Source organism: Cnephaeus nilssonii, assembly GCF_951640355.1.
Source record: "Cnephaeus nilssonii genome assembly, chromosome: 22".
NCBI classification, from domain to species: domain Eukaryota; kingdom Metazoa; phylum Chordata; class Mammalia; order Chiroptera; family Vespertilionidae; genus Cnephaeus; species Cnephaeus nilssonii.
Window position 1 is genome coordinate 29,298,165 of NC_137093.1, and position 21,574 is coordinate 29,319,738.

General features: G+C 42.8%; 2 protein-coding genes across 11 annotated transcripts in view; both read left to right on the forward strand.

Moving 5' to 3' along the window:
* Positions 1-8,523, forward strand: ZNF140 (zinc finger protein 140). 2 transcript variants are annotated; one of them, XM_079762804.1, is made up of 4 exons: positions 1-401; positions 2,874-3,000; positions 3,392-3,487; positions 3,975-4,053. In XM_079762804.1, exons 1-4 carry the CDS (start codon positions 393-395, stop codon positions 3,995-3,997), a joined length of 255 nt encoding a protein of 84 aa, XP_079618930.1. In that variant the 5' UTR covers positions 1-392; the 3' UTR covers positions 3,998-4,053. The 2 variants fall into 2 exon arrangements, with proteins under 2 accessions (XP_079618930.1, XP_079618929.1); XM_079762803.1 differs by lacking the exon at positions 3,975-4,053 and adding an exon at positions 5,360-8,523 and having other exon boundaries at positions 14-401.
* Positions 8,331-21,574, forward strand: part of ZNF10 (zinc finger protein 10) — a 23,311-nt gene continuing 10,067 nt past the window's right edge. For 2 of the 9 annotated variants that reach the window (XM_079762794.1, XM_079762801.1), the window contains exons 1-3: positions 8,331-8,429; positions 19,515-19,674; positions 21,266-21,382. The gene's annotated coding sequence lies outside the window, so the exon portion shown is untranslated. Of the gene's footprint in view, positions 8,430-15,786; positions 16,228-16,304; positions 19,675-21,265; positions 21,383-21,574 lie in introns of those variants that run through there. The other 7 variants (XM_079762800.1, XM_079762802.1, XM_079762795.1 and 4 more) reach the window with 6 other exon arrangements.

The window sequence follows — 21,574 nt, forward strand, 5'->3', positions numbered from 1 at the left end:
GGCGCCCAACCCTCCTGCGCCGGGATCCCCGCCTGCTGGCCTGGGCCGTAACCGCCCGGAGCGCGGAGCCCGGAGCCCGGAGCCCGGAGCCCGGAGCCCGGAGCCCACGGTGCCAGAATCGCAGAGGAAGTGCCATTCCTGTGACCTCGGCCAAAGAGCAGGTGCAGGGGGTGCAGTCAGGCTGGACTCCTGGCCTGAAGGGAGCCCTCGCGGGCGCCCCGGGCTGCTGGGTTCCCTGCCCCCGTGTGACGAGGGCGGGTGGACGTGCAGCGACGGGAACCCCCTGAGGAGGGACCCGGTCCCTGGGGCCCGGCCCGCGCGCTCAGGCCGCTCTCTCTCCTGCCAGCTCTCCCGGTCTGCACTGTGCTGTCCTCCTCGGTCCCACAGGAGCCATGTCTCAGGTAAGCGGTGCTCCCTCCCTTTCCCCGGGGGAAGCGGTGCTTTCAGCCCTTAGGGACTCCCTGCCCCGCCTCGCTCCTCTCCTTCCTGGCCTGGTTCGTAGGAGGGCGAAGGAGGGCTGACGGGGAGCTGTTGCCGCGTGGCGGGGTTTCTGACCTGGCAGGTGTGTTGTAGGGTTGAAAGTGGGGATCCAGCTGTGCTGTCGCCTCCTCTCTCTCAATATTCGAATGAGAAGTGCTTTATTCTGTGTCTCTTGCTCCAGCTGCCTTTCATTCATGTATTCGACATATTTACATTGAGCATCTACGTCCAGCATCTGTATCTGGTCTCAAAGGGAGACCCCTGGACCTGAGAGCTCATTAGACGTGGATGTTTCTGAGCCCGCCCCCCGCCTCCCCCTAAGACCTCCTAAGCCAGAAGCTGGGGGTCTAGGGATGCGAACGCTTGACCCTTTCCAGGTCTGGGGATGCAGCAGTGAGCAAGATAAAATCTCTGAACTCAGAGTTCACTTTTCAGACTTGACATTCAGGTTCTCTGCAAGGAACACTGGGTATTTTTGTGGCTAAACGCCTGCCTGGCAATCATACTTCTCAGAGGTGAATAAGAAGGCCAACCATCCCAAATTAGTCCCTCTGTTTATAGTTCCAATTCTCTCTTACTTTTTGTCATACTTGTGTCCAAATCCAGAGTTTTGCTGGGGAGTCCGACTTCCACCTGAGTTGCAAGTCCCACTGCTTACTCCAGGAAGCAGCTTCTTTCTCTGTGACTCGATAATCTTTATCACGTAAAATAAATTTGTTCAGTGTGAAGTATAACCCAGTCGTTGGCAAACTCATTAGTCAACAGAGCCAAATATCAACAGTACAACGATTGAAATTTCTTTTGAGAGCCAAATTTTTTAAACTTAAACTTCTTCTAACACCACTTCTTCAAAATAGACTCGCCCAGGCCGTGAAATTTTGTGGAAGAGCCGCACTCCAGGGGCCAAAGAGCCGCATGTGGCTCGTGAGCCGCGGTTTGCCGACCACTGGTATAACCTATAACCCTGCCACACATTTGAGGCTACTAGTGGGGGACCTTTTAACATTCCTTTTCATGCCTAACAGTTACATGAGTCACCCAAGTGGTGGAAACCGGGAGCTTCTTGTTCCCTCTCACCCTGAGGGTAAAAGCACTGGGTTCCGGCCCTAGCTGGTTTGGCTCAGTGGATAGAGCATCGACCTGTGGACTCAAGGGTTCCAGGTTCGATTCCGGTCAAGGACATGTACCTTGGTTGCAGGCACATCCCCAGTAGGGGGTGTGCAGGAAGCAGCTGATCGATGTTTCTCTCTCATCGATGTTTCTAACTCGCTATCCCTCTCCCTTCCTCTCTATAAAAAATCAATAAAATATATATTTTTAAAAAATCCTCACCTGAGGATATTTAAAGAAAAAAAAAAAAAAAGCACTGGGTTCCGTGCTGGGAGGCATTGCAGTCCCGCCTTGGGAGGCCCTGATACTTTGGGGCTTATCCTCCTTGTTCTGTGACCTCTCTAAAACGCTCTCTAAGTTTCACAGCTGTTTCTTCAGGAATGGGAGGAGTGTGATAAGCTTGAGAGTGCATGCCTCATTTAAAGGGCGTTGCTGCTGTCTGCTATAGCCAATTGTTATAGAAAGGAAATTCTTGCCAAATTATGTTAAAAGAGACTGCTATTTTAAAAAATATATATTTTATTGATTTTTTTACAGAGAGGAAAGGAGGGGTATAGAGAGTTAGAAACCTCCATGGGAGAGAAACATCGATCAGCTGCCTCCTGCACACCCCGCACTGGAGATGTGCCCACAACCAAGGTACATGCCCTTGACCGGAATCCAACCTGGGACCCTTCAGTCCGCAGGACGACGCTCTATCCACTGAGCCAAACTGGCTAGGGCAGTGGTCGGCAAACTCATTAGTCAACAGAGCCAAATATCAACAGGACAACTTTTGAAATTTCTTTTGAGAACCAAATTTTTTAAACTTAAACTATATAGGTAGGTACATTGTTATTAACTTAATTAGGGTACTCCTAAGCTGGCCTTTGCTAAAAACTCAAGGGGCCAAAGAGCTGCATGTGGCTTGCAAGCCGCAGTTTGCCGACCACGGTGTTAGGGCAAGAGACTGCTATTAAGTACACTCTCCATTGACTGTTAAACACAAAGGAATTGTCATTCGTGAAGTGATGCGAGACCTTAAGAGTTTTCACAACCAAAGCCAGAAATCACATGTATAATCCTTTACCTTTCACAAAACTGTAAAATATGTCAGGACATATCACATGGTGTGTCTTTTCTCGTTTTCTCCGTTATACAGCAAAACAACACAGCTCTACTCTTAGTTATACTCTCATTGGTCACCGAGAATTCTGTCCACCCTCCTCACTGCAGTCATTTCCCTCCTGGGTCAGGGCCGTGCGGAGGCGTGGTGCCGTTGACAGACCCGTCTGTCCTTTCAGGGGTCAGTGACGTTCAGAGATGTGGCCATAGACTTCTCCCCGGAGGAGTGGGCCTGGCTTCAGCCTGCTCAGCGAGACTTGTACAGGCACGTCATGCTGGAGAACTACGGCCACCTGGTCTCCCTGGGTGAGTGCTCCTCACCTCCCTTCAGCTAGAACTTGGCCGTAGGTGGTGGTGGGAATCTTCATTAACTGGCTGAATGTTCCCAAGGGAGGTATGCTGTTTTTTTAAAATTAGGTTGTGGGGTTGTGTTTAATTTGTTAAACTTTAGTTTTATTATTGACGCTATTACAGATGTCTCCAATTTCCCCCCTTTCCCCACCTGCACCCAGGCTCTCAGGTCATCACCTCACTGTAGTCCGTGTCTGTGGGTTATTACTCCTTTTTAAGATGGGCATTGGAACTCCACCTAATCTTTAGACACCTTTCATGCCTACATCTGGCATTTCTTTTAATGGTCCCTCTTTTCTGAGGATTCAAGAACTGATTCTGAATTTATTTTATTTCCTGCAAGCAGGTCTTAACACTTCTAAGCCAGATGTGGTTTCCTTACTGGAGCAAGGGAAAGAGCCCTGGCTGGGGAAAGGAGATGTGAGAACAGATTTCTTTCCAGGTGAGTGAGTGAGTTTCCACTCTGCTATGCACTTCCTGCTGTGTCTGTCTGTGCAGCCAAGAAACAAAAAGATAGAAAAAGAAAAAAATGGGTATCCCCTTTAAACGGGAATTACATGTATGTTTGTGAGCTGTCAAATTTTGTGAAGTGTGTAAGGTTTGTGTCTAGATTCATTTTTATGCAGGTGTATGTACAATTTTTTTAGCATTTAAAAAAATATTTATTGATTTCAGAGAGGAAGAAAGAGGGAGAGAGAGATAGGAACATCAATGATGAGAGAGAATCATGGATTGGCTGCCTCCTGCACACCCCACAGTGGGGGATCAAGCCCACAACCCGGGCATGTACCCCCATGGGGAATGGAACTGTGCCCTCCTGGTTCATCGGTCGACACTCAACCACTGAACCATGTTGGCTGGGCGCAAAATGAATTTTACTTTTTTAATCCTCATCTGAGGATATTTTTTCACTGATTTTTTTTTTTTAGAGAGAATGGAAGACAGGGAATGACAGAAATATCTATGTGAGAGAAACACATCAATTGGTTGTGTCCTGCACACGCCCCAACCAAGGCCCAGGCCAGGGAGGAGCCTGCAACCAAGGTACATGCCCTTGACCAGAATCAAACCTGGGACCCTTCAGTCCGCAGGCCGATGCTCTATCCACTGAGCCAAATCAACTAGGGCGAAAAAATGAATTTTTTTTTTTAAATGAATTTTTTTAATGTGTAAACTTCCATAAAAGTTGTAAGGCTAATACAGAGAATACCCATACGTTTTTATTTATACTTATCTACTGCTAACATTTTGTTCCATTTTTAAAATCATTTGGTATACGTTTTTTCTGGAGATATTTGAGCATAAGTTGTGTACACAATGGAATTTTAATCCTAAATATTTTATTAGAATAAGGATATAAGAAAGTATATACTAGTACATTTAAAAAATATATTATTTTAAAATTCGGTGATAAAGTCTCTTTAAAATTGAGCCTTGTGCCCTGCCAATGTGCTCTGTGCTTGGAGCGTTGGCCCATGCACCAGAGAGTCTTGGGTTCGATTCCCATTCAAGGTCACATACCTGGGTTGCAGGTTTGATCCCGGTCCCCAGTTGGGGCACATGCGGGAGGCAACTAATTAATGTGTCTCTCTCACATTGATGTTTGTTTCTCTCTCTCCCTCCCCGCCCCCTTCGGTCCTCTCTCTCCTCCCTCTCCTTCTCTTTCACTCTCTGAAAATCATTGGAAAAAATATCCTCTAGTGAGGAGTAACAAAACAAAAATTAGCCTGGAGAAAATTCGGGCTTATGTTTGTCTATTAAATCCATCTGATAGAAAGACTGTTATACCAAAGTTAAGCTTCAGATATCAGTCTGGAAAGTAGAGTTAGAGTGAGCATCATAGGGGATGGTTTTCAGAGAAATCCTTTATTTATTTAGAATAAGTTGCTGTAAGATGTTCCAACGGCGCTAGGGGAACAGTCGGATGAGTTGGTGGGATTTGAGAGCACTTGCAGTTTTATTAGCACTATAACATTTTTGTTTTCACATCATTCTGGCAGCAAGTAACCAAGTGAGGAAGACAGTAAAAACTCATGCTTCTCAATTACTTACCTTCTTCATAGCTCTGTTTTCCCTTCACTTTCCTTTACTTACATTTAACCTTTCTCCCTTTTCACCTAAATTTCTCCTCTCTTTGATGTCTTCTGAATTTCTGGGCAGAATGCCTAGATTTCAAAGTCACTTACGACAAATATGAAAGCAATGAAGTAATAATTTTTTTCCCATTTTAATTCTCTCATTAAAAAAAGAAAAAAGGCTTTTATTTTATTCAATGCAGAAAATAAGAAACATTGCTTTGTGTTTTTTTTTTCAGTTTCAGAGTCAAATGGTGAGATCAGAAAATTTTCTCCAAAAAATGTCATATATGAAGATGACTTATCCCAGTATTTGATAAAGGAGAGGAATCTGAGCCAAGGCCCTGAACATTCCAGTTTTAAAGGAGGCTGGAAATACGAGGATGTTACTGAGATGCTACAAAGAAATCAGGGATGTATCAGGCAAGTGACAGTCTCTCATCAAGAAGCCCTGACTTCACATAGTGTCAGTACCGTGGAGAGGCCCTATGGGTGCCATGAATGTGGAAAAACTTTCAGTCGGCGATTTTCCCTGGTGTTACATCAGAGGACTCACACAGGAGAGAAACCATATGTATGTAAGGAATGTGGCAAAACCTTTAGTCAGATCTCAAACCTTGTGAAACATCAGATGATACATACTGGAAAGAAACCCCACGAGTGTAAGGACTGTAGTAAGACATTCAGTTACCTTTCGTTCCTCATTGAACACCAGAGAACACATACTGGGGAGAAACCCTATGAGTGTACTGAATGTGGAAAGGCCTTTAGCCGTGCCTCAAACCTCACTCGACATCAGCGAATTCACATAGGAAAGAAACAGTATTTATGTAGGAAATGTGGGAAAGCCTTTAGCAGTGGTTCAGAACTCATTCGTCATCAGATTACACATACTGGTGAGAAACCTTATGAATGCATTGAATGTGGGAAGGCGTTTCGACGTTCTTCACACCTTACCCGACATCAGAGCATTCATAGCACCAAAACCCCCTATGAGTGTACGGAATGTAGGAAAGCCTTCCGTTGCCACTCCTTCCTTATTAAACATCAGAGAATTCATGCTGGAGAGAAGCTCTACGAATGTGATGAATGTGGCAAAGTTTTCACTTGGCATGCATCCCTCATACAACATATGAAAATTCATACCGGAGAAAAACCCTATGCCTGTACTGGATGTGACAAAACCTTTAGTCGGAGCTTTTCCCTCATTCTACATCAGATAACTCATACTGGGGAGAGGCCCTATGTATGTAAGGTGTGCAATAAATCCTTCAGCTGGAGCTCAAACCTTGCCAAACATCAGAGAACACATACTCTAGAGAATCCCTGTGAATATGAAAATTCATTTAGTTTCCACTCAATCCTTACTGAACACCAGGGAATTCATACTGTTGAGAAAACCTAAGGATGTTTGCTTTTAAAAATATAGCAGCTAATGCCTTACTTTGACTTCAGAGCCTTACGTGAATGTGTTGAATGTGTTAAGGTGTGAAGAACGGCGAAGCCATGTGATCCATGCCTGGAGAAAAACCCCAGGAATATGTGGGAAAGCCATTAAAGCTTCCTTTTCTTTTTTTTTGGTAATGTCAGAAAGTGCAGTCACTCAATATGGAGAAGACTCTTCCTCTAGTAGGATTTCCTTACTGTACATTTATAAACTCCTGCAAGTGAGAAAGCTTAGTTGGAGATTAGCTCTCATCCTGCATTTGTCAATTCAAGCACAACAGAATGCATGGGTAAGGGCGCACTTTTTCCTGGAAATCACACAATTCATAATGCAGCAGTCATACATACAAGCAATGATTTGGGAATGCTTCTTTATTAATTTTTAAAATACTCTTTTAAGGAGAAAAGGCAACCCTATAAATGAATTGGTTATAGGTTGACTTTATGCAATATTTTAAATATATAGAATTATACTGGGGGCACCATTATAATGGGTAGAGTTCTGAGAAGTCCTGGAGGAAATATCAGTGTGGGAAAATTTTTTTTTTAAATTACTGAGAGAATCTTTGTTTAGCTTTTTAAAAAAAAAAAAGCATATTCAAAAGAGAGCTATAAATAAATCTTTTGATTTATACTTAATCTGATATTTGCTGAGTATCATATATCATATATGATCTGAAAATGCAGCTATCACAATATTGACATCAGCAAGAGTAGTGTGTTTTTGTGGAAGCATTCAAACACAGTCGTAGGAACATTTTTAGGTGTCTTACGGTTTTAACTGAGCTAGTGTTTGGATTTAAGGTTATGCTAACTCATGTTTATCCTTGAATCTGACTAGACGTGTTAGAAACAAATGTAAGTTACATCACAGGGAAATGCCAAGGTAGTTTTCCTCTTTTGTTGCATTTACAGTGAGAACATTTATTTTGTAAGTCCATACTTGTGAAAATAAACCATAATATGTTCACTTTCTATGTACACCTTGCCCATTTTTTAATGTCCCAGGTAAAGGTTTATCCTATCTTTGAAGCAACTGACTGCCTCTTGTAAGAACTTCCCTCACATCTAGTGTGTGTAATGTGCAATTTAGTACTTGAATAAGTGCCTCATTTGTTGTTTCATGTATGTAAGTTGTTCACAAAACGAGAGACTAGCATTTTTTTCCCATTCAGTGTGACAACAGAACACATAGCTGTTGCTGAGTAATTACTTGTCTTGAGCGGCCTAACGCCTCAAACTTGACTAGAACAATTCTGTTGTACACCCTCCTTTCCTGAGTGTGGCCAGCATTGTCACTTCCCCCAGCACCATGTGAGGTGTGTGTGTGTGTGTGGGGGGGGGGAGCGCGTTCTGGTGAACAAGAATGTATTTATCATTTCAGAGGCTTGGAACATTGAGTAATGTGGCCACAGACTTCTCAGTAGGAGTGGGGCTGACTAGATCCTGTCCACAATAATTTATATGGGAATGTAGTGTTGGCGAACTATGGGAAACTTTTCTGAGGCTGTTATCATCCTTCAAAATCAGAATCTGAATTTAGGTATCTTTGCTAGTTCCATAGGCAATATTAGGGGCTGGGCTCCAAATTGCCCGGCTGAATTCCTGCTCCATGCTCTTGAGATGATTAAAAATGGGTGGGATAGGGACGTGGGTGCATTTCCCCCCTGCTCTTGTTCTTGTAACAGCTTTTCCTCCCTTACTAAGAGATTGGGTCTGGAGCTGAGTAAAACTATAATATTTTGAAGTATCTATTTTCTCTCTCTTGTAAGCAGGACTTTCTCTTTCTAAACCAAAAGTGACCTCCTTATTGGAGCAAGGGAAAGAGTGATGGAGAAAAAGAGACAAGAGGCCTACAATCAGGTAAGTGAAGGGCCATCAGGCAGGAAGTGCCTTTACAGGTAGTTCAGCTCACAGATGTATTACCTGAGTCATGTTATCAAAAATAGTAACTTTCTCTTTCCTGCATGCAGCACCATTCTAAACTACATAACATTCAAAACTTCCTTAACTTGTGGTAAGATATTTAAGAAAATAAGAACTATGATTTTTACTTAAACTTAAATACAGGTAATTCCTATATTATACAGTAAAATAGATGTCAAAACACTGTTGCCACTGAAAAAAGAAAATAGATTGTGGATGTTTTTGTTTATACAGTGTGCTTTATTTGTCATTGCAAGAAGGCGCTGGCAAGGTTCATAGTTGCTTTCTTTCACTCTAGCACATAAATCTGTTATATTTTTTCATATTTAACGCATTTTTTACAAGCTGTAGTGCTTTCCAGAGGTAGAAGACAATAAAAATAACTTGTTTTTTTAAGATGAAATTTAATAACAGTGGCCAGACAAATTGAGATATAAAAGCACCAACAGTAGAAAAATATATGATGTTGTACTTCAAATTACTTGTATACTATAATATTTCAGCTTGAATTTGTGTTGTGCTGTTGCAATGGAAAAATAGTGGTGATATATAGTGTGACCATGTCAATACATGTGAAGGGGTAAACACCCAGTTAGACCACTTTGATCTATGTAGGGTAAGACGTTTGTATTTCCGACATACAGTTATCTTAAGTTTGCATAGTCAAGGTGTGTGAAATTCATGTGAAACAGACTCAGGACTGCAGCCATTATACCTCCGGATAGTTACAGGATTTTCTTAATCTGTTGTCATGCTTATTCAATTATCCACACACTATTACACCATCACCCTTCCAGTGAACATGTCTATCCTTCATAGAAGAGCACATTCAGTAATCTTTCACACAACACATGGTACCTGTCCTTGAATATGACTCCTTGCATAACAGTTTCTGTGTGAAACCTTTTCTGAATTAGAGTTTACATTTGGGGTCATTATCTTGGATACAATCAAACTGAGTGGACAGCTGAGTGACGTTCAACATTGGCACACTCCCAGATGCAGCTGCCATGTCCTTGTGTGTGTCAAATATGGTTACAGCTGTCTTTCACTATTACCCTTCAACTGAATGCAATGTTGTTATGAGACTGAGTTTAACTGCTATTTATAATATCTTCAAAAAGTCTGCTTCAAGCTGGGATGCAGTATTGAGAAAGCAACCAGGTAAAGCAGATAAATATAAAAAATCATGTTCAAAGGCATCACCGAGCTGTGGAAGCAGAGGACTAGATGAACCAAATTCCAGGAGGAAAACTCTGCTGAGGTAACCTGATAATCACATGCGATTTTGCCCTTGTAAACATTTCCTGATTTGGAATGTGAGCTTGGGGGAAAAAGAAATCACAAAAGTTTTAGGGGTCACTTGAGGTTAAGGTTGGCAGATTAGGAAAGCGAGAAGCCTCAGATGCACAGGTGGTTCTCTCCCATGGGACATTTGCTGAGTTTTAGGGCTGTCCAGATACTCTAAACATAATGCAGTTAACTTAGAAATCAATAAGAAGGTACCTGAAAACCTTACCGTACATATTACTAATACATAAATCTAAATAGCTATGGATCAAAAAGTCATAATAAATGTATAACACTTAGAATTAAAACAAAATAACATAGACCAATATGTGTTATATAGCTAAAGGAGTATTTAGAGGACTATATATAGCCTTAAATGCTTATATTGGAGAACAAAGATTGAAATAATGAGCTTGCAATTCATCTTACGACAATAAAAAAGGCAATTTCACATTCAAAATACTTACAGGGATTATCAACACTTACAGGGATTATCTTCCAGTATGAATTCGTTTATGTATAATAAGTGAAGAACTCTGACTGAAGGCTTTTCCACATGGAATACTTTCATAGGGTTTCTCTCCAGTGTGAGTTCTCACATGCATTCTAGGGATGAGAGGCCACTTTACTTTTCCACACTCCTTGCATTCATAAAGATCTTCCCCAGTGTGTATTTTCTTGTGAACTTTAAGGTGGGAGCTTGTGTTGAAGGCTTTTCCACAGTCACTGCATTCATAGAGTTTCTCCCCAGTGTGTATTCTCTTGTGCACTACAAGGTAAGAACTTGTTCCAAAAGACTTTCCACAATGACTACACTCATAGGGTTTCTCTCCGGTGTGAGTTCTCAAATGAGCCTTAGGAGATGTTTTTTGACTGAAAGCTTTCCCACATTGATGACATTCATAGGGTTTCTCACCAGTGTGAGTTCCTACATGTCTCCTTAGTGTTGAGGAATCATTGAAGACTTTCCCACATTCTTTCCATTCATATTGCTTCTTGCCCATGTGACTTCTCTTCTGCAAAATAAAATTAGAAATCATTTTGAAGGCTTTTCCACACTGATTACATTTATAATGTTTCTCTCCAGTAGGCGACTGTTCCTGTTAAGGGATGAATGATGACAAGTTTTATTTTTATTACATTCATAGGAATTTTCTGCCATTTGAAAATTGTTATGTATAGGAAGCATCTTATGTTTGAAGTGTATACCATGTATGGAGCATATTAACTCTTTTTGTGCTGTTTGAGTTCTTTGAAGATGCCACAGAGCTCTAGCATATTCATGACTTTCACAGAGTTTCTCAATTCACAAAATTTCCCCCATAATTGTTTAGATGGTATTATGCTTCAAACACTCGATATTTAAGTAACAGTTATGGCATTGTTTGCTGGTGCAAACTCTCTTTGAAAAAAACAAGTTTTGATCTAAATTTAGAGTTTTCCTCTAATTCAAGATAGTCAGAGAATCTCTCTTGATAGGCTGTTTTCTTGGGGGTAAATATCATTTGCTTTAAATCAACCTCTGGGATATTGTGTTTCCCCAGTCTTCTCTTAATGTGGAGACCAATCATCCAGTGTGAATCTTACCGTCTTACCAGTGCGTGTCTTTTCCCCAAAAATATTCTGCTTAGGAGTTGGTTCTTTGTTTTTAATTAGAATCTCGCAATCTAGGTGAGCGGCTTTGGGAATTCTCCTTTTCATAGTTCTTATCTCTTCTTGACCCAGCTGGGAGATCACAGAAGGCCTGCATAATGGATATGCCACTGAGGTGAGATTTATGTAGTTTCCCAACATCACATTTATGTACATACTTCTCTGAGCAGAGTTCAGCACCATCCATTCCTCCTGTGTGAACTCCACAGACACATCTTTAAATGTCTCTGGTCCCTGTAAGCAGGTTGCTGGGAATCCAGCCACCATCCTTTCCCCCTCAGTGTTTCTCACACAGAAACAGGCAGATTCCTGTGCAGTCAGAGCCCACATAGGAGATAGGTCAACAGCTGTCATCTCGAGAGTCTGAAAGTACCATCTGCCTGCACAACAGGGTAGAGAGATCAGGATATTTCTTTTCTTGTTTCTCTGATCCCATCAGGGCAGGGATGCATTTCACTGAGCATCTTCCCTGTAGGTACACAGGCAGTTCAGTTAAAAGAAGAAAGGTGGAAACGAGGCCCCATTGGAGGCAAGAAAAAAAAAAGTATACCCATCTCCCTACTTTCAGCAAGTTCTGACCAGCTTAAACCTTTATTGGGATTGTAATAACATGCGTTATAGTCATCCTGGTCATCATTATTTTTGTTGTTGTTAATCTTTACTTGAGGAAATTTTCCCATTTATTTTTATGGAGAGTGGAAGGGAGAGAGAGAGAGACAGAGAGAAACATCTATTCGTTGCCTCCTGCATGCACCTTAATCATGGCCAGGAAAGCAGCAAGCAAGGTACATGCCCTTGACTGGCACTGGACCTAGGACCCTTCAGTCCGCAGGCCAATGCTCTATCCACTGAGCCATACTGGCTAGGGCATCTTTGTTATTTATACTGGCTTCACATATAATCTATTTCAGAGAGGAAGGGAGAGAGCAAGAGACAGAAACATCAATGATGAAAGAGAATCATCCATCGGCTTCCTCCTGCACACAACCCCCCCCCACCCCCCCCCACCCCCGCCCCACTGGGAATAGAAGCTGCAACCGGGGCATGTGCCCCAACCGTGAATCGAACCAGGACTTCTTGATTCACAGATCAACACTCAACTACTGAGCCATGCTGGCCAAGCTACAAATCTAACTTTTTAAAGATTAGATGATAACCTTCAAATGCAAGCCTTCAATCAGTATTATACTTCAATGGAGTTCAGTTTTAATGGACAAAAATATAGAATCGGCATTGTAATGTAGACAGGTAGGTTCTATGTCCTTAAACCAGAAAAGTATGTAACTCTGTTACTTTAGTGTATATCTTACAGAAATACATTTGTCTGAACATAAAAGGATTATTATCCTGGAAAAAAAGAAGATTCCAGGAAACAGGAGGTCTAACACAGAGATGAGATGAGGGTAAAGGGAAGTCCCAGTATGCCAGTGTGCTGTGTGCCTAAAGAATAACTGATCACCCTGTCTGGGTGGGAGCATCATCCCATACACCAAAAAGGGTACGGGTTCAATTCCTGGTCAGGGCACATACCTAAGTTTCGTGTTTGATCCCTAGTTGGGGTGTGTACAGGAATCAACCAATGGATGTTTCTCTCTCTCTCTCTCTCTTCTCCTTTTCCCTTCCCCTCTAAAATCAATAAAAACATGTCTTCAGCCCAGCTGGTGTGGCTCAGTGGTTGAGCGTCAACCTATGAACCAGGTTCGATTCCCTTTTAGAGCACATGCCCAAGTTAGGGGTGTGCAGGAGGCAGCCAATAAATGCCTCTCTCTCATCATTGATGTTTCTATCTCTCCCTCTCCCTTCCTCTCTGAAAGTAATACAAATATATTTTAAATAAACCCCACATATCTTTGCATGAGGGTTTGAAGAAAAGAATAACTGATTATTATATCAGTGAATGGTGTGCTGCACCATTTAAAACATGCAATACCTAAGTAATCAGGGGCACAGATCTCTTTTCCTTTAGATTATCAAATTAAAAAGTGAGAACAGCCAACACAATAGCCATCGATGTGAATGAATAAAAATTATACCTATATTTTTGTTAGATCGGCAAAAGTACATTTTTTTGGTGTACTGCAGAATTTTAGTAATTAGTTTATCTGTGGCATGAGATGAAAAAGGGTGACAATCGCTGGTCTAGATAGTACAAGGAAGGAAGGCTCCTAGGGATATGTGTTCAGGAAGAGAGAAAAATGATAAGGTGGTATGACAGGTTTCTACCGTGAGGCAAAAGGAATGGAAAGATTTTATTTTTTAAATATGCTTTTATTGATTTTTTAGAGGGAAAGGAATAGAAACATCAATGAGAGAGAAACATCACCTCCTGCACACCCCCTACTGGGGATCGGCCAGAAACCAGACATGTGCCATGACTGGAGTCTAACAGGTGGCCTCCTGGTTCATGGGTCAATGTTCAACCACTGAGCACACCAGCCAGGCTGGAAAAGCATTTTACATCGGCTTCCACTGAGAAGAACCGGGCCCCTGTTTTTATTATGAGCCTCTTAACATATTAGACCTAAAAATGAATGTACACATTTCTCAGAAAGTTAACAGTTACTGAGAAAATAAGCAATCAAATCAAGAATTAGGAAAATGGCAACAAAGTAAAATTTAAGAACTGACAACAAAATTTACAGAACAGAAAACCAAAAAACAAAGACATAATACAAAACCAAAAGATATTGTGTGTGTGTGGGGGGGTGTCAAGCGGGGAAAAAGTAGACATGTAAAACTTTAGATAAATAAATAAATAAATAAATAAATAAATCACAAAATATGACCCAAATCTGCTTCTTTAAAAAGAATAATGTAAAATATGTGACACCTTAATCAATAAAGAAATTTTTAAAAAAAGTAAAAAGAATAATGTAGATATATATTTTATAGGATGAATCAAGAAAATAAAAAGATGACCTAGATAAAAGGCTATAATTTGAGCTGTGCTTTTTAAACATTACTAAAAACTGTTTTTTAAAAATAATATGAAAATAGCATGAACAATTTAAGCAAGCTTAAAATTTCAGATAAGATGAATAATTTTTGGGAAAACTTAAGTGTCCAAAATTGACTAAGAACTAAAAAACATAATTAACTACTGTAAAAACAACTGGATCAGAAGTAAAGTACCCGTAAAGATTTTCAGCCCAAAACTTTTTTTAAAAATATATTTTTATTGACTTCAGAGAGGAAGGGAGAGAGAGAGAGATCAATGATGAAAGGGAATCAGTGATCAGCTGCCTTCTGCACACCCCCTACTGGGGATCAGGCCTGCATCCCAGGCATGTGCCCCTGACCAGAATCGAACCCGGGACCCTTCAGTCCGCAGGCCGACGCTCTATCCACGGAGCCAAACTAGCTAGGGCTCAGCCCAAAACTTTTAAGGAAGACTTTTTTTTTGGGGGGGGGGGGCGGGGGGAGAGGGCAGGCTATTTTAAAGAATAGAAGAAAAAAGTTGTGTTTCCCAAATTACTGAGACTTGTAAAATATTTTCAGGTCAATACAAAAGATAGAAAGAAGGAGTGAAGTTCCACCGTAATTCTGGACACCAAAAAAGTCCTAAGTAAAATATCAATACATTAAATATGGCAGTGTATTAAAGTAGTGCTATATCACACTCAAGCAGGTATTAACCAAGAATACAAGAGTGGTTGAAAAGTAAAAAAGTATTGTTACTATATGTAATAGTATAATGAACACTTCTACCCATCACTCTATTTTGAAAGAGACCTGGAAATGCCATTATTTGTAAGTACTTCAGAATTTGTCTCTGAATAAGAACCTTTCAACACCTTAACCGGTTTGGCTCAGTGGACAGAGCATGGGCCTGCACACTGAAGGGGCCCAGGTTCGATTCCGGTCAAGGGCATGTACGTTGGTTGCGGCACATCCCCAGTAGGGGGTGTGCAGGAGGCAGCTGATCGATGTTTCTAATTCTATCTCTCTCCCTTCCTCTCTTAAAAAAAAATAAATATAAATATATATATTTTTAAAAATAACCAGGATATGATCACACCTACTAAATTAGCAATTCCTTAATATCAAGTATATAGGCAGTATTAAAACGTTATATCATACTTTTAAAAAGTTTTTTCAGCTTATGGCCCACATAAAGTTCATACAATTTTTCTTTATTGCTCATACAATTTTAAGTCTCTTAAGGTTTGCCATTGACACCTTGTAGTACTGTGATGCCACCCAGTAATTAAGGGATGAAGACCTCCTGGAGGGCTCCTGGAGGCACACGTGTATCCAGGACATTCCTGCCCCTGTCCTCAGAGTCAAGTCAAACCCCTAACCTGCTCAGCCTCCTGCAGGCACCAGCAGCTCCCGGCGGCGGGGACGCCCCTCCGAGGGCCTCACCTAGGAGGCTGACCTGGGACCGTGTCCGCACCCCGCGCGCGCGCTTGACTTCACACGTTTCCAGCCCCCGTTCCCCCGGCTGCTTTCCGGGCGGAGCCTGCCCAGCTCACAGCAGAACTCGGCTGCCCGCTCCCACCTCCCTCCCCTTCCCCGCGTCCCTTCCGCGTCTACGGGCTCCATCGCGCTCGCTTGTCTGGGAACCTGCCTCTCAGCATCCGAACTACCGGGCCGCCGCGGGAAGGGCGAGGAGATCGGAGACCCCGAAGCCGCAGGGAGAAGGGCGGGTCTCGGAGCGCTCTCGGGCTGGGACTACGTTTCCCAGGAGCCCCCGCGCCGCCTCGCGGAGGGATTCTGGGATCGCGTCACCGCCGCAGCTCTGGACTGAGGGACCGCCGCGCGGGACGGGGAGTGTGCGGCGTCTCGCAAGGTGCGCGGGGCTCGGGCCGGCGGGGGCCTGAGGGGTGCGGGAGGGCGCGGGCGTGGGGGGGTGCGCGTGGGCGCGGGGAGACCGCGGGTCCGGCCCGCCGCCTACCGAGGCCGGGCTCGCCGTGAGGAGCCGGCGCTGCCGCCGTGGTGACGGGGTCGCGCCCCATCGCGCTCCCGGGCTCCCTGCAGGTTCGCGCGAAGGTGCCGCGGCGCGTTCGCCTCTGAGATCGCGGCTTCTGAGCCTCGAGGTGCCGGGCAGACGGTGATCTCCTTAGCGAACAGCTTTTCTTACGGGCTTTCCCCTCGGAGGGAGGGACTTCTCCCCCGGTACTTGCTCTTTTTCCTTTTCCCCCGGTTCTTCTGGACTCTCGCCGCGGCGTGAACGGAAAGGGTCCCGGCCTCCCGGGAATGCGGGCCGTGTTCCGGCCGCAGGCGGCCTCTAACCCTCCCCGCCCGCCCGTCGGGTCCGGACGGGTAGCGTTTCGCGTGCGGTCTTCCCGGCGTCGCTGAAGGCGGTCGTCTCCTTTTTGGGAGAATAGGGCATTTCTTAAAAGCTCTAGTTTTGTTCCTGGAAGAGATACAACGTGGCTATGCTCGTTTTTTAAACATACAGGGTGTCCTAAAAAATGTAGGCACGTTATAAAGGAAGTGTTTATTGAAATACATTTCATTTTCGAAATGTAAAGGCAGCTACAACCGCCAGCTGTTAGTGTGTGTGCACATACTGGAGGGTGTTGTGGAAGCTACATGCTGTCACCGTGGGTGACCTAGATCTCTTTAGTAAGTTTGATGGCTGACAGGCTGGACAGAGTTCTGTATACCAGTTTGGTCTAAAACATTCATTTAAATGTCAGTCTTATTAATATTTTCAGTTTTCAAGATCAAGCATTTGCCTTTTGCAGATGCCAAATACTCATGAATTTATTCAGCATATAAACAGATTCTGTTCTCTTATTTATTTTATTCCCCCCCCCCCCCCCCGTTCTCTTTTATTAAGAAGTGTGTACTCCATGCCTGGCCGTCGTGGCTCAGTGGTTGAGCGTGGACCCAGGAGGGCACATGCTGGGGCGTGCAGGAGGCAGCCAGTGGATGGTCTGCTGTCGGATCTTTCATCTCTCTATCCCTCTCCCTTCATCTCTGAAATCAATAAAAAAATTTTTAAGTACATTAAAAAGAAAATAAAAACATATTAAAGAAAAACACAAAGCAAATGCCCCATACCCCTGAGTGAAGCACTGTCTTGACTAGGCCTTGCCAGTCAGGACGGGTCCTGTGGCTGGTGTCAGAGGCCCCTCAGTTCTCTCTGGACCTTCGTGCAGCCCATGTTGCAGTTTGTACCAGGGACTGTGGGCGTCAAGAGGAAGAAACACAACACCTTCCCAGAGAAATTGGGGAATGACACAGAAAGGGAAGTCACTTGATCCTGTAGGCTGTATTTGTTTGTTAGTTTTTTGCCAAGAGGCAAAAAGGGAACAACATTCCTGACATAAGAACAGCATGAGTTACCATGGCGATGGGAGAGTGTGGGTAGTGTGATGGAACATTTAGGGCCAGTGAGGTAGGTAGAGAAGGGCCCAACCCAAAAGATACAAAGTCCATGCTAAGGACTCGCTCAATTTCCCTGTCAGTTCTGGGAGACCAGCAGAGAATCAAGGAGTGAAATTTGTGTTTTACAGAAATGATGCTGATGTAGACCTCACTGGAGTGGGAGAGGTGGAGGCAGAAAGCCACGTTGGGTGTCCAAGTCGAGAATTTCAAGGGCTTGAACCAAGCATAGCAGTAGGAATCTAGAGCGCGGTGTTTAGGAGAGGGGCTTGACAGGATGTAATAACTGATTGGATGTTGAGAAAACAAAGTGGAGGAAGACTCTGCCCAATAATGCTGGGTCTGTAGCTGTCCCATTTTGCTGTTAACGTACATTTTTAGAAGGAAAGAGTTTTATAGGGATGGTGTTCCAGGATGGGAAGGAATTGCTCCAGGAAGGGGAGAGGTGGTGAGACGCAGAGTGGCGTGAGGTGTTTGTAACTGACCAGTTGGCGGCGGTCCTCAGCCTCTCCCGTTGTTGGGACTGGCTGTCTCACAGGAGTTTCAGGCGGCACTGTGGCTCCTTTGGGCAGGTGTTTCTGCACGTGCCACACAAGGCACAGCTGGCTCTTCCCACAGTGGGAGCTGGACAGGCCACCTTTCCTTTGACGTCTCCTAGTTCTCAGCTTCAGTCATCTCTGCTTGGTTTCGCTAACGTCCTACATGGCATCATTTATTACTTTTAGGGATTAAAGTCTTTCAAAACTTGAAAGAAAAAGCAAAATAATTTTACTTCCTCCATTCGTGTGGAAAATAACGAAATGCCGGTAATCTCTCTCTAGATCAGTGGCTTATTGTACGAGGGTATAACTCAGGAGCAGCCCGGTGGAAGTGCTGCGTAGGACTAGGTGTGTGGGAAGGGTCTTCCCTTCATCGGCCCATGTTCACCAACCAGAAGCTCCCAGTTGTTTTCTTAATTAACAGACAAAAAATTCTTACCCTGTGTCTGGCAGTGTTCTATGTGTTTTACAAATATTGACTCATTCAATGGTCATAGTGACCCTGTGAAGTAGGCACTATTTTATCCCCATTGTACAGATGAAGAGACTGGGACATTGAAAGGTTAAGAAACTACCTAGTCAGTAATGGAGCAGGTTTTTGAACCCAGGTGGTCTGGCTGCAGAATGCATGCTGTGTGCCACCATTGTAACTGTGCACCTGAGGTCAGGGACGAGGATAGAAGAAATAGCGGTCTATTCTTTGTAGACAGTTGGTCCCCTTGTGTGCCCTATGATGGGATAGACAGTGGGGACAAAGCAAGTAGGTGTGTTGTGTCCTGAAGATACCCCGAGCCTCATTGAAAATAGAGACTGGAAAAGACTGAGGATGCAATGGTTAAGCTAATAATAATTTTTGAAATCGTTAGAGAAGACTAGGAAGTACCAAAGATGAAAACGGAGAAGGAAGCAAAGTAAACAAAGAGCTTCAAGAACAGGCAAGAGGCCAGCAGTGCCCTCTGTAATAGGTGTCAGTGGTGTGGGGGGCAGAAGCCATAGTGCTTTTATTTACGTAAATGTGTATAAAGTTGAAGTGGAAATTGTTAACATCTCTAGAAAAGAAAGGGGGCAAATCATATTAAAGAGAATAAAATACAAAAGAACTATAAATGTAGACAAAATAAAAATATTTTAACACAGTAATCAACAGATTGAAATTTAAAATATAGTCTAAATTTAAAACAAGTTAAAAATGCAATGTTTATAGACTTCTGCTTCTGACCAAGATGGAGTAACAGGGAGTGGATTTATCTTCTTGCCCACACAACTCAACAACAAAAAGGCAAAGTACATGAAACAAGTGTTTGAAGACACTGGATGTCAGACAATGCAGGACAGTCATCCCTGTGAGATGGAAAGCCAACGAGGTAAGCCCTCTGATCGCCCCAGCGTGTTGCCTGGAGAGGGTTTGCAGGTGACAGCAGAGGAAGGTGAAACTGCAGTGGAGCCCAGCAGGCTCCCAGAGGGTTGGGCGTGAGCAGTATCTAGAACGCAGTGAAGGGAAAATTAACTGTCTACTGCCAATAGTCAGCAAGAATAGATTTCAACAACAAAGGTAAGGCAATGCATAGAATGGGAGAAAGTGTTTTTTATATGTATTGATTTTTAGAGAGAGAGGAAGGGAGAGGGATACAATGATAGGAACATTGATGAGAAAGGAACATCTTCAATCGGTTGCCTCCTGCACACCCCCACGAGGGATCAAGCCTCAAGCCTGGCAGGTGCCCTGACCAGGAATCGAAGCGACGACCTCCTGGTTCCTGGGTTGATGCTCAATCACTGAGCCATACCAGTTGGGTGGGAGGAAATATTTAGAAATCATGTACATCTGATACTGGTTTCATATCCAGAATATATAAAGAAATACAACTTACAGTGGTCATGGACAATAGGGGGGTGGGGGCATATGTGGGGAGGGGTTCAGGATGGGAATAAGGGGAATGAGGACAATTATGTGACACCATAACCAATAAAGAAATTTAAAAATTAAAAAAAAAAGAAAAAGAAATACAACTTAACAACAAAAGTCAAACAACCCAAATTTAAAATGGGCAGAGAACTGGAACAGACATTTCTCCAAAGAAGGTCATACAAATGGCTAAAGCTCAGGAAAATAATGCAAATTAAAGCCACAAGGAAATATCACTTAACAACTACTAGGCTGGCTATCATAACTATATCAATGGAATAACTCAGTTTGTGGGGGAAATTGGAACCCTTGTGTATTGCTGGGGTGAATGTAAAATCATGTAGCTGCAATAGAAAGGTTTTGTGGGTCTTCAAAAAGCTAAATATTAAAATTACTATATGACAGCAATTCCACTCCTTGGTATAAGCCCAAGTAATTGAAAACAGGGACTCCAGCAGGTTCTTGTATGCCAGTGTCCATTGCAGCATTATTCACAATAGCCAAAACCCAGATGAATGGATAAATGAAAGGTGATCAGTCCTTACAATGGAATATTACTCAGCCATGAAAAGGAATGAAGTTCTTGCTGCATCATGGATAAATCTGGAAAATATGCTAAGTAAATTAAGCTAGACACAAAAACACAAATACTGTATGTTTTACTTAGATGATATTTCCAGAATAGGCAAATTCATAGAAACAGAGTAGATTAGAGGTTATTGGAGTTTGAGGGGAGGAAGGAATATTGCTTAATGTTTAGGAGTTTCTGTTTGAGGAAAAGTTTTGGGATTAGTAGTTTTGGCTGTACAACATTGTGGATATAATTAATGCTGCTGAATTGTACACTTAGCAGAAAATTTTGTTGTATGTATTTCACCATAATTATAAAGATTTATAATGTAATATACTGAAAACCATTTAATTTGTATACTTTGGGTGAATTGTATATGTGAGTTATATCTCAATAAAGCTGTTTTAAAAAGGTACAAAGGCAAAATAAAGACATTTATTTTGTCTGACTTACAAAAGCCAAAACAATTTGTTATTAGCAGCACACGTTACCAGAAATGTTAAAAGATGTCCTTCAGGGATAAAGGAAATGAAACCAAATGGGAATCAATCTCTACAAGAAAGAATGACAGGCACTGCCAAGTACACAAATAAAGGTATATTTATTTCTTAATATTTAAATACCTTTAAAAGATAACTGGCTGGGCATTAGTTTTCTATAGCTGTGTAACAAATTTCCACAAATGTAGCAGCTTCAAACAGCACTCACTAGCTCACAGTTCTGTGGGCATAAGTCTGAAGAATGTGGCTGGGTTCTCTGCTCTCATACCTAACGGCTGATAGCAGGT

Excerpts from the sequence above, each read along its gene's own strand:
- ZNF140 (XM_079762803.1), top strand. Across the intron at positions 3,001-3,391 it reads CGGCCACCTGGTCTCCCTGG|GTCTTAACACTTCTAAGCCA; the intron begins GTGAGTGCTCCT and ends TCCTGCAAGCAG. Across the intron at positions 3,488-5,359 it reads GAGAACAGATTTCTTTCCAG|TTTCAGAGTCAAATGGTGAG; the intron begins GTGAGTGAGTGA and ends TTTTTTTTTCAG.